We start from the raw sequence: 12692 nt of genomic DNA on the forward strand, positions 1-12692 counted from the left end.
GTGGCAGTTAAGATATATCAACTATTGAATTAATTAAATAAGGACAGAGGCTGAGGTGGCTCAAATGTCATATGTAAGCAATCCAAAATCTAAGCCTGTAAATGCTTCAAGACTACAAAATCAAAACCTAAAGACAGTCAGTTCCTAACTTCCAAGTAGACATTGAGCTGTATTCAATCAATAATTTCCTTGCTTTGCTTCCATCTTTTCTCTGTAAAAGTCTCCCTAGGCTTCCTGTCCCTGGAATGCTCCTAACTACTCCTGGTTTGACACTGCCAGCTTGGAATCCATTCTTGCTTGAATAAACTCTTAAATTATTTAATTTGCCTCAGATTATGTTTTAACACTGTACAGTGAAAAGACCACATTTTAAAACCAGAAGGAATTCTTTTTATGCTGATAAGAACTGCCTTTTAAAGTAAAAGGAGATTAATGTCACTTCCTGTGTTTTTGAGAGAAGGGGATGTTCCCCCTTGCAAATTGCTGGTAGCTCAGTGGTAAAGAATCCACCTGCAAGGCAGGAGCCACAGGAGACATGGGTTAGATCCCTGGGCCTGGAAAATCCCCTGGAGGAGGGCATGGCAACCCACTCCAGTATTCTTTCCTGGAGAATCCCATGGACAGAGGAGCCTGGTGGGCTGCAGTCCATAGGGTCACAAAGAGTCGAACATGACTGAAGCAACTGAGCGTGCATGCATGCACAAACAAAACATCCCTCAAAGGTGAAGATTTGCCACTAATGAAACAGTGAAAAGGTGTGTGGCAAGATTGGAAGTCAACTTAGAAAGAATGGTCCCCAAAGTGTTTTGAGCAGTTTAGTGACATCAGAGAAAAAGCACCACCTCTCAGATGATCGCTCTGAAGGAAGCCCTTTTCAGCTGATATATGTTGCACAATTTTTAGAGTCAGTTGTATACTTTACATCTTGTTTCTCCAAGGTAAATAGGCTTCTTGGAGATAGAACCTGTGTTTCCCACTTCTGTGCACTTCCTGTAGCATTCAACAGACTGTTGTATAGATTGCAGATGTTCAATAAATATGTTGATTATCTGCTGAGGTAGAGTTGAGGGGAGGAGAATTAGGAATAAAATGTTCTCCAGTTAATTGCAAATTGCTTCCCTACTTAAAAATGAATTTGCATTTTATTATCTTTTCCCACAGTTTCTGGAATATGCTTCAGTTGGCATCTGTCATTTGATTTTATACAACTTTGTAAATTTTATGGAAATTTAAATTCTTTTTGAAAAAATTTCTTATGGAAATTAAAATTCTTACAAAGATTCTGCTGTAGGATTTTCTGTTGTTTCATGGTGGAAAGAAGTGTGGTGTAAAGGCAAGCCTGTTTTAATCATACTTCATATAATTTGTTAAGAGAATCATTGAAATTTAGAGCTTGTAGGATATCCTAAACACCCAGAACTCTACCTGGAACACAGTGGAAACTTACTAAGTCATTGAAAAATAAATGAATAATTTAGAGCATTCTCTTCACTTCATAATCAAAGACACTAAAGCTCAGATTACTTGCTCACAGTTACAAGGTTGGCACAGGATAGATTAGAATACATACTCCTTGATGTTATCATGCTTTAAATGTGGATTTCACATTCAAATTATAACATGGAAAATAATTTAAATTCAGTCTTTGAAAAACTTCTTTTACTTTAAAGTGTATGAATAAATCAAATTCTTAGGTTAATATCTATTAATATTACATTTTAGGAAGGGAGTAGTAAGAATTTGTTCATACAAGTCAAAAGGATTGTTTGAAGGGAAACCAGAGTAAAATGTCTTTTAAGTGGTTTGTTCAAGGCCTGTCAGTCTCTTCCTTTCCTTTCTCCAAGTTTTTTTCCTCCATTTTTTATGATTAGTGGTTCCTATCCACTATGAAAGACTTTCTGTTGGAAACATTTGTCTCTCTCAACACATAATACATCTACTTCTCTGTATCGCTTGGACTTTCAAGAAATGTCGGTTATCCTGTGGATTGATTTTCTGTTATTTTACAGGATGGAAAAAAAGAGTCAAGCTCATGTACTTGTTTGAAGGGGCCAAAGCTCTCAGAAATAGGGACGATCGCCTGGATGATAACGCTCAGTGATGCCCTCCACAATTTCATTGATGGCCTGGCCATCGGGGCCTCCTGCACCTTGTCTCTTCTGCAGGGACTCAGCACCTCCATAGCCATCCTATGCGAGGAGTTCCCTCATGAGTTAGGTAAGGAGTTCTTCTCACGTCGTCCAAGTCCGTTAACTTCTTGGTTTAAGGGGAGGGAGACATTTCAGATGACACACTCTTAAAACTCCTGCTGATGTCTCGAAATGAAGGAGCCTTTTTAGACATTGGTTATTATCGTTTATTTTATCCAAAAAGAGAAAAAAGTATTTAAGTAGAGAATAAATCTACTAAACTATTTAAGTAGAGAACAAATATATGAACACCAGTGACGGGGGAAGAGGTGGGGTGGAATGAATTGGGAGATTGGGATTGATTGTTGTTGTTCAATAGCTAAGTCATGACTGACTCTTTGCAACCCCATGGACTGCAGCACGCCAGGCTTCCCTGTCCTTCCCTTGGTCAAACTGTCTCCCGAAGTTTGCCCAAGTTCATGTCTGTTGAGTTCAGTTCAGTTCAGTTGCTCAGTCATGTCCGACTCTTTGCCACCCCATGGACTGCAGCACGCCAGGCCTCCCTGTCCATCACCAACTCCCGGAGTTCACTCAAACTCATGTCCATTGAGTCGGTGATGCCATCTAACCCATCTCATCCTCTGTGGTCCCCTTCTCCTCCCACCTTCAATCTTTCCCAGCATCAGGGTATTTTCCAATGAGTCAGCTCTGGTGATGCCATCCAACCATCTCATCTTCTGCCACCCTCTTCACCTTTTGCTTTCACTATTGACACTGTGTATAAAATAGATAACTAGTGAGAACCTGCTGTGTAGCTCAAGGAACTCTGCTTGGTGCTCTGTGGTGACCAAAATGGGAAGGAAATCGAAAAGAGAGAATACCTGTTTGCTGCACAGTAGAAGCTAACACAACATTGTAAAGCAACTATACTCCAGTAAAAAGTAATTAAAAAAAAAAAAGAAAAACCATTGACTTAATGTGTTCTTCTTCTTCTAGGGGACTTTGTGATCCTACTCAATGCAGGAATGAGCACTCGACAAGCCTTGTTATTCAATTTCCTTTCTGCATGTTCCTGCTATGTTGGGCTAGCTTTTGGCATCTTGGTGGGCAATAATTTTGCTCCAAATATCATCTTTGCCCTTGCTGGAGGCATGTTCCTCTATATTTCTCTGGCAGACATGGTAAGACATTTTGATTTTGTTGTATTTTAAATTTGGAAATAAACATCTGGGTTATGAATTGACTGCTGCTGCTGCTAAGTTGCTTCAGTCGTGTCCGACTCTGTGCGACCCCATAGATGGCAGCCCACCAGGCTCCCCCGTCCCTGGGATTCTCCAGGCAAGAACACTGGAGTGGGTTGCCATTTCCTTCTCTAAGGGTGACCTTTTGCTTTTCTCAGTGTGGATGGCCTTTCTGTTGTCATTTAAAGTATTTCAGGTCCACTCTTTTTGAGTGGTTTGTACTAATAGTGATTTGACAGTGATTCTCATCAATTCTTTGATCTAGGTAGGATCTCATTGCTAGAGGACAAAATGACTTATTTTTGTTGAAGTAGAGATATTTTCCCAGATGTTTTTCCTTGTGGGTAAAGCTTGTATCCTGCTATGGTATGGCTCTGAAGGACTTTTCACCCTTTTTTCAAGAAGATGTCATATTTGGAAGGAAATGACTTGTTGAATAAAGTAAATAGCATTCTGTTATTTCAAAGTTCTAAACAGTGAGAGCCTTTTGAGTTAAAGTAAATTTGATAAGTTAAAGGTGAACGATATTTACTTGGGTCAGTATATATTTATATCTATGTTTATGTTTATGCTGTTTCTGTGTATGTCTGTGTGTGTGTAAGGGAGAGAGTATCAGTGGTTCCATGCATTTTCAAATAAATCATGGATGGCTTCCTAGAAAATGAAAATGTGCTAAATGGATGCAAATCAAGGAATGTTTCCTTTGCATTTGGAACTGAATGTCTTTTTACATGTATAATTTACTAATTTAATTTCCTCCATCTGCATTCTTAACACTGTTCATTGTTCTGCAGACCCTTATAAGCACAAGGATTTCATCTCTTACAACCATCACTGCATTTATGTCTTTCTTCACAGAATTTAGTGCCTCATAATGTATTTATGTTAGGTCATCACTTCTTTTCTTTTGAAATATAAGAACAGAATCTATTAGAGTTATTCGGTTTAAAGAAATAATACGAATAAATGATGCTATATATACTTACGGCAGTTTTGCTTTTTTCAGAATGGCTTCACAAATTTCATCCATTGTATCCTTGTAATTTACGTTTTCTCAAATCAGGCAAATGGAGTGACTGCAGAGTCTGGAGGTCTCCTGAATGCTTTGGCACGTTGCACCACTGTGTACATAGCAAATCACTTGGAAATGCATTTTGAAAAGATGACATTTACAGATCTCTTCATGAGCCTTTTCAGTAGAAGTTTTGTGCTGAGAAAGAGTGGATTTTAAGTACAGAACTTGGGGTTTTAATTGCTTTCACCGCCATGAGATTGTTATAGTCTTCAATTCAAAAACAGCACCGTTTTTTTTAAAAAACCTTATGATTTTATGAGGGATAGAACAAGCAAAAGGAAACAAATTGGAGAGAATAAGAATTAACTATATAGTGACTTCTGAAAGCATATTTCATAAGCTATTATCAATTGATATTTTTGTATCAGGCTTGGAAATTGGTAAGGCATTGTAGATGATGGAGGGTGCAGAAAGGCACGGTTTTTTATCTACAAAGAGGGGAACCTGTAATTCAACAAACAAAACCACACACATGATTTACATAAACACAAATAAAAACTGAAATGAATGGAAAAACAGTATATGTGATGCAAGATGATAATAGGGGTGTCTAAGTTGTCTGGGGAGGCCTTACAAATAGCTGTGAAAAGAAGAGAGGCAAAAAGCAAAGGAGAAAAGGAAAGATATAAGCATCTGAATGCAGAGTTCCAAAGAATAGCAAGAAGAGATAAGAAAGCCTTCTTCAGCGATCAATGCAAAGAAATAGAGGAAAACAACAGAATGAGAAAGACAAGAGATCTCTTCAAGAAAATTAGAGATACCAAGGGAATATTTCATGCAAAGATGGGCTCGATAAAGGACAGAAATGGTATGAACCTAACAGAAGCAGAAGATATTAAGAAGAGATGGCAAGAATGCACAGAAGAACTGTACAAAAAAGATCTTCACGACCCAAATAATCACAATGGTGTGATCACTGACCTAGAGCCAGACATCCTGGAATGCGAAGTCAAGTGGGCCTTAGAAAGCGTCACTACGAACAAAGCTAGTGGAGGTAATGAAATTCCAGTTGAGCTCTTTCAAATCCTGAAAGATGATGCTGTGAAAGTGCTGCACTCAATATGCCAGCAAATGTGGAAAACTCAGCAGTGGCCACAGGACTGGAAAAGGTCAGTTTTCATTCCATTCCCAAAGAAAGGCAATGCCAAAGAATGTTCAAACTACCGCACAATTGCACTCATCTCACACGCTAGTAAAGTAATGCTCAAAATTCTCCAAGCCAGCCTTCAGCAATACCGTGAACTTCCAGATGTTCAAGCTGGTTTTAGAAAAGGCAGAGGAACCAGAGATCAAATTGCCAACATCCGCTGGATCATGGAAAAAGCAAGAGAGTTCCAGAAAAACATCTATTTCTGCTTTATTGACTATGCCAAAGCCTTTGACTGTGTGGATCACAACAAACTGGAAAATTCTTCAAGAGATGGGAATACCAGACCACCTGATCTGCCTCTTGAGAAATTTGTATGCAGGTCAGGAAGCAACAGTTAGAACTGGACATGGAACAACAGACTGGTTCCAAATAGGAAAAGGAGTACATCAAGGCCGTATATTGTCACCCTGCTTATTTAACTTCTATGCAGAGTACATCATGAGAAACGCTGGACTGGAAGAAGCACAGCTGGAATCAAGATTGCCGTGAGAAATATCAACAACCTCAGATATGCAGATGACACCACCCTTATGGCAGAAAGTGAAGAGGAACTCAAAAGCCTCTTGATGAAAGTGAAAGTGGAGAGTGAAAAAGTTGGCTTAAAGCTCAACATTCAGAAAATGAAGATCATGGCATCTGGTCCCATCACTTCATGGCAAATAGATGGGGAAACAGTGGAAACAGTGTCAGACTTTATTTTTCTGGGCTCCAAAATCACTGCAGATGGTGACTGCAGCCATGAAATTAAAAGACGCTTACTCCTTGGAAGGAAAGTTATGACCAACCTAGAAAACATGTTCAAAAGCAGAGATATTACTTTGCCAACAAAGGTCCGTCTAGTCAAGGCTATGGTTTTTCCTGTGGTCATGTATGGATGTGAGAGCTGGACTGTGAAGAAGGCTGAGCACCAAAGAATTGATGCTTTTGAACTGTGGTGTTGGAGAAGACTCTTGAGAGTCCCTTGGACTGCAAGGAGATCCAACCAGTCCATTCTGAAGGAGATCAGCCCTGGGATTTCTTTGGAAGGAATGATGCTAAAGCTGAAACTCCAGTACTTTGGCCACCTCATGCCAAGTGTTGACTCATTGGAAAAGACTCTGATGCTGGGAGCCATTGGGGGCAGGAGGAGAAGGGGACGACAGAGGATGAGATGGCTGGATGGCATCACTGACTCGATGGATGTAGTCTGAGTGAACTCCGGGAGTTGGTGATGGACAGGGAGGCTTGGCGTGCTGCGATTCATGGGGGCGCAAAGAGTCGGACACGACTGAGCGACTGAACTGAACTGAACCGAAAGTTAGGAAGGCCTAGGAGAAGCCTTCCTATGAAAATAAGAAAGCAGAAACCTCAAAGATTTAGCTCGTTGAAAGACTTGAGGCAAAAGAGGTTTTGGTGGGCGTGAAGATTTTGAGGATGGAAAGAGGCTGGATACATTTGAGGTCCGAATGATGTGGATGGAGCAGAGAGAGCAAGGAAGGGAGGGAGAGGAGGCATAAAATGAGATTTATCTCCAGCCACTGATTGACTAACCTGGGGCACAGTCTTCCTACTCTTCTTCTTGTTGATGTCTGATTACACAGGCTTTTGCTGTTATGCTCTCTGTACTAAAACATTTAAACCAGGGAGAGAAACGCTCACCCCCTCCCACCCCCACAGGAATCTGTAATAACTTTTATGTTTGACCACAAGATGGCAACAGTTATCTAACAATGTATCTTTCCTCTAGTTTCCAGAGATGAACGATATGTTGAGAGAAAAGGTAACTGGAAGAAAAACCGATTTCACCTTCTTCATGATTCAGAACGCAGGGATGTTAACTGGATTCACAGCCATTCTTCTCATCACTTTGTATGCGGGAGAAATTGAATTGGAGTAATAAGAAGTGAAAGATGGTGGTGTTAATGAAGGCATTTAATAAATAAAAACAGCTCCAAAGGGATTTTTAAGCTGATCCTATTTAGTTAAAAGATAATTTTGTTTTTAGCTGTATGTCAAGAAAACTGATTATTGGTTTCAGGATCTGTGAAACAGACCATCATTTGTTGTTAAAAATGCTTTAAAAAGCTTTTGGTTCCAGTCTGAAAAGCCTGATACATGAGATCTTTGGTAAATGCTGACTTTTTTTTAATGTTTCACGCATATTAAAAAACCATCACAAAGCAAGAAACATGCATTCTATAATCATTTCGACACCAAAACCCAGAGGAAAATATAAACTAGGCTGTATAAGCCTTTAAATCTCTATGGTCGGATCAAATGTTCAAGTAGTTTCAGAGTGGTTTCTTTCAATTAATTTGTTCTAGTGCTTTCACAAGCAAGTACATAAAAATGTGGAAGAGAATCAAAATGTACAAAACACAGATATAAATGATTCCAAGGCCTTAATGAATCCAGGAGAGAAAGATTGCTCATAGCTTTGGTTTTGTTTTTATATTACAGATAGGGACTTGTTGGATGGCTTTGAAAACCATCTTGAAATAATATGAAATCAGTAAAATTTTGTTAACTCTACTAATTTCAGACTCAGATTTTTTTCCCCTCTAAGTGTAATGTAACGCTGATGACAGCTCATCGGTGGTATCCAAGGTATTTCCTTTGTTGAGGTGAAGAAATGTTGGTTTACAGAAAGAAATTGAATGTAATTTTAAGCAATTTACTTTTAAAGATGAACACAACTATTTAGCAGAGGATGTTTTAAGTAAATGCAAAATAACAGCTGAATGGCTGTATATCAAAGACTAAGATATATGTTTTTTATGGGTGTCCAAGAAACAGAAAATACTTCTTCTGTATTCAGCCTGTGTTTTTCCTATATGGTATATTTTGCAAAAAAAATCCCACACAGCATGATTATTTTTCTACCTTTTATAAAAGATAGAGACTTTATTCATTTAGTAGATACAGAAATTTGGTCTATAATTGAACATCCTAGCCCCAATCTCACGCCCAAATCACTTAAGGGAAGATGATTTAACTGAGAAAAATATTTGACAGATGCCCACAATGACCTTGGCAATTATACTGTCCCACAGGCTGTAAAATTGTGTCACATAGCAATAATGCAGAAGTGATGAATGTTTAGCATGTATGTTAATGTACATTTCCCTCTGACAATTGAAAAATATTGTTTGACCAAATAGTAAACACCTTTGAAACCTTGTATTGTGTCATTCCTTATTCATTTCAATGGATAGTTTTTGAGTGACTTTCATGTACCTGGTATTACGAGGAAGAGAAATAGGTATGTTTATTTTAAAGCTATTCAGCAAATAAATACTATAAAGATTAATCATTGTTCATTGAAATCAGTATACATAGAATCTATTTTTATCATTTCACCTGTTTACATTCAATCTTAGGAAATTATCTTTACCTTTTCAAAGCACAGATTATATGTCTGGGTTGAGAAGCTATTTAAGAAGCTACAGCACGGTAGTATATATGTATCCTCTATGTCTTTGTCTCTATTCCTGCCCTGCAAATAGGTTTATCAGTACTATTTTTCTAGATTTCCATATATATGTGTTAATATGCAATATTTGTTTTTCTCTTTCTGACTTACTTCACTCTGTATGACAGACTCTAAGTTCATCTGCATCACCAAAATGACCCAATTTCATTCCTTTTTATGGCTGAGTAATATTCCACTGTGTGTACGTACCACATCTTCTTTACCCATTCATCTGTCAGTGGACATCTAGGTTGCTTCCATGTCTTGGCTATTGTAAATAGTGCTGCAGTGAACCTTGGGGTACATGTGTCTTTTTGAAGCATGGTTTTCTCAGGGTGTATGCCCATGAGTGGGATTGCTGGGTCATTGGCTTGCCAGGTATCTCTGTGGTAAAGAATCCACCTACCAAGCAGGAGACATGGGTCAGGAAGATCTCTTGGAGAAGGAATGGCAACCTGCCCCAGTATTCTTGCTTTGGAAATCTATGGACAGAGGAGCCTGGTGGGCTACAGTCCATGGGGTCACAAAGAATTGGACACAACTCTGTTGGAGAGGGAGAGGGTGGAAAGATTTGGGAGAATGGCATTGAAACATGTAAAATATGTATGAAACGAGTTGCCAGTCCAGGTTCGATGCATGATACTGGATGCTTGGGGCTGGTGCACTGGGACGACCCAGAGGGATGGAATGGGGAGGGAGGAGGGAGGAGGGTTCAGGATGGGGAACACATGTATACCTGTGGCGGATTCATTTTGATATTTGGCAAAACTAATATAGTTATGTAAAGTTTAAAAAAAAAAAAAGAATTGGACACAACTGAGCAACTAAACAACAAATAACAAAATGGTATATATACACTGCATGCATGCATACTCGGTTGCTTTAGTTGTGTCCAGCTCTTTGTGACCCCATGGACTGTAGCCCATCAAGTTCCTCTGTCCATGGGACTCTCCAGGCAAGAATACTGGAGTGAGTTGCCAGATCCTGTTCCAGGGGATCTTCCTGACCCAGGAATTGGGTCATGCCAGAACAGTGGGTTCTTTACAACTAGCACTAACTGGGAAGCCCATATATACACTACCATGTGCAAAGTAGATAGCCAGTGGGAAGGCGCTGTGTATATATAGCACAGGGAGCTCACCTCAGTGCTCTGTGACAATGTAGAGGGGTGGGGTGGTGAGGGGGGAGGGAGGTTTTAGAGGAGGGGTTTTATGTATACTTACGGCTGGTTCACGTTGTTGTAGAGCAGAAACTAACAACATTGTAAAGCAATTATACTCCAATTTAAAAATTTTTTAAAAAGCTGCAACATGATATTAAAACAAGATAGTTTAACAAACTCATCTGGTGTTGATCAAAATGTATGTGGACTGTCTGGGTACTCTGTGTTAGTCTCTTTATGTATTGGTCTTTTGGCCATTTTTCTCAAGTATTAGAACAGAGACGATAGGGTATGACGACCTCAAAAATAGAAAATTGCTACTTATTAGAGGCTATGGTTCCAGGTAGAAGGTAGGATAGGGGAAACCGTGATTAAATTTAAATTATCCTAGATAACAAAATGTAAACCTGTCAGTCAACATACCTTCTACTGAGACATTCATTATGCAAATTGAATATAATTTCAGGCTTTAAAGATGCTACTATGACAAACCAAAAGTGATTTCAACCCATTGTATGGGGGTGTATACTTTTATATTATTGAACTTTATAACAATTGATTACTAATTTGGCATTTTCTGAGTCCTGAATCAGCCCCTGTCTGAGTCTGTTTAGACTGCTATAGCAAATACCACAGACTGAATAGGTTATAAACAACCAAAATCTATTTCTTACAGTTCTGGAGGCTGGAAGTCCATGATCTATGCACAGGCACATGTGGTGTCTGCTTTATAGATGGCACCTGCTTGCTGTGTCCACAGATGGGCCAAAGAATCTCTCTGGAGCCTCCTTTATGAGTGTGCTATTCCCATCCATGAGGGCTCCCCCGACCTTATGATCTAAGTATGTTCCCAAACCCTTACTTTCCATATCATCATCACTGGGGATTAGAATTTCAACATGAGTTTTGGGGGGAACATTAACATTCAGACCATAAGAGACCTCTATTACTTACACTGGTAAGGGAAGGAAAATAACATTCTCATAGAAAGTAGAAATGAACCTAGCCCTGCCAGGTTCATAGCTATAGCATTGCTCAGCAGAGCCAACGGGAGACCCCAGTCTCTAGGTAGCATTTCATAAAGTCCTCTAGATGCTTAATGTTTCCAGCCTACCAACCCAACATCTAAAGGGTTTTCTTTACCTAAGAGCTTAAGGTTTTAAAAAATGAACAAATTGGGAAGACTCAAAATAGCTCTATGAGTTTACCAGAAAATTAGTGTAGGTGTATTAACAGAACTAATTGTTGATGGTCTGTGCCAGTGGAATGTTAATTGCAAATCTGTCCTCCAGGTTCTGATTGGCATCGTCTTCCTTTGGGGCTGATGTTGGTTTTTAGCAATAGGTTGGTTTTTACCGTGACTTCCAGATTCCCTTGTATTTATTTAAGGTCCATCACCCACAGGAGCCTGGTGGGCTACATAGTCCATGGGGTTACAAGAGTCGGACATGACTTAGCAACTAAACCACCACCACCATGCACAGTACAAGAAATTCTAACTGTGATAAATTCCTTAATATTGATGTTGCTACAGCTGCTTTCTCACTGACACTCTGCCTTCCCCCAATTGTGGGCTGCCATACTCATGTAAGATTGCATTGCCCTTAGCTTGCTTTCTGTGCGGAGTGTGCACAAAGCGTTCTCTCATGGTCACTCTGTGTACCAAAGGCTCCCAACTTCCGTGTCTCATAATCAGCATCTTTACTAGTAAAATTTCAGGCAAGCTGAGGCAGCTGGGCTTCCCAGGTGGTGCTAGAGGTGAAGAACCCGCCTGTCAATGCAGGAGACATAAGAGACACGGGTTTGATCCCTGGGTTGGGAAGATCCCCTGGAGGAGGAAGTGGTAACCCACTTCAGCATTCTTGCCTGGAGAATCCCATGGACAGAGAAGCCTGGCAGGCTACGGTCTACGGGGTTGCAAAGAGTCAGACACGACAGAAGCAACTAAGTATGCAAGGCAGTTGGATAAACTGAAAATTCCTAATACCTATTTCATTAATTCTAAGACAGGCATTGCTTCCTCCCCTCACTCCCCTGCCCCTACCCCCACCTCCGCCTCATCTGAACACTTCTGAAGGGTGTGCTGAAATCACTAGCCACCAGGTGCATTGTTGAGGAACTTACAGTTGTGTGAAAAGGAAACATGGGAATCTGTATAGCACTGGGAACTCAGCTCGGTGCCCTGTGGTGACCTAGATGGGTGGGATGGCTGGGGGGAGGGAGACCCGAGAGGGAGGGGATATTTGTATCATATAGCTGGTTCACTTCCTAGTACAGCAGAGACTAACAGCATTGTAAAGCAACTATACCCCAATAGATTAAAAAAATATTAATAAAACAAGGGGAAAAAGAGGAAAATCATCAGTTGGATTCTGGGGTAAGGCCAGGAAAATGCCACCGCTGTTGTGTTTAAGATTTGATGGTGTAGAATAATGGGTGTGTTAACATGTTAGCTTCACTTTTTTTTTATATTAAAAAAAGTGT

At 39.9% G+C, this 12692-nt stretch overlaps 1 protein-coding gene across 3 annotated transcripts in view; it reads left to right on the forward strand.

Moving 5' to 3' along the window:
• SLC39A8 (solute carrier family 39 member 8) overlaps positions 1-8755 on the forward strand; it is an 83522-nt gene extending 74767 nt beyond the window's left edge. For all 3 annotated transcript variants that reach the window (XM_025290381.3, XM_006070970.4, XM_025290380.3), the window contains exons 7-9: positions 2010-2217; positions 3126-3310; positions 7322-8755. In XM_025290381.3, coding sequence (XP_025146166.1) covers positions 2010-2217; positions 3126-3310; positions 7322-7471 — 543 coding nt within the window. In that variant the 3' untranslated portion in view covers positions 7472-8755. The remainder of the gene's footprint in view (positions 1-2009; positions 2218-3125; positions 3311-7321) is intronic.
• The last annotated feature ends 3937 nt before the right edge of the window (positions 8756-12692 follow it).

The sequence above is a fragment of the Bubalus bubalis genome, chromosome 7 (assembly GCF_019923935.1).
Source record: "Bubalus bubalis isolate 160015118507 breed Murrah chromosome 7, NDDB_SH_1, whole genome shotgun sequence".
Lineage (NCBI taxonomy): Eukaryota > Metazoa > Chordata > Mammalia > Artiodactyla > Bovidae > Bubalus > Bubalus bubalis.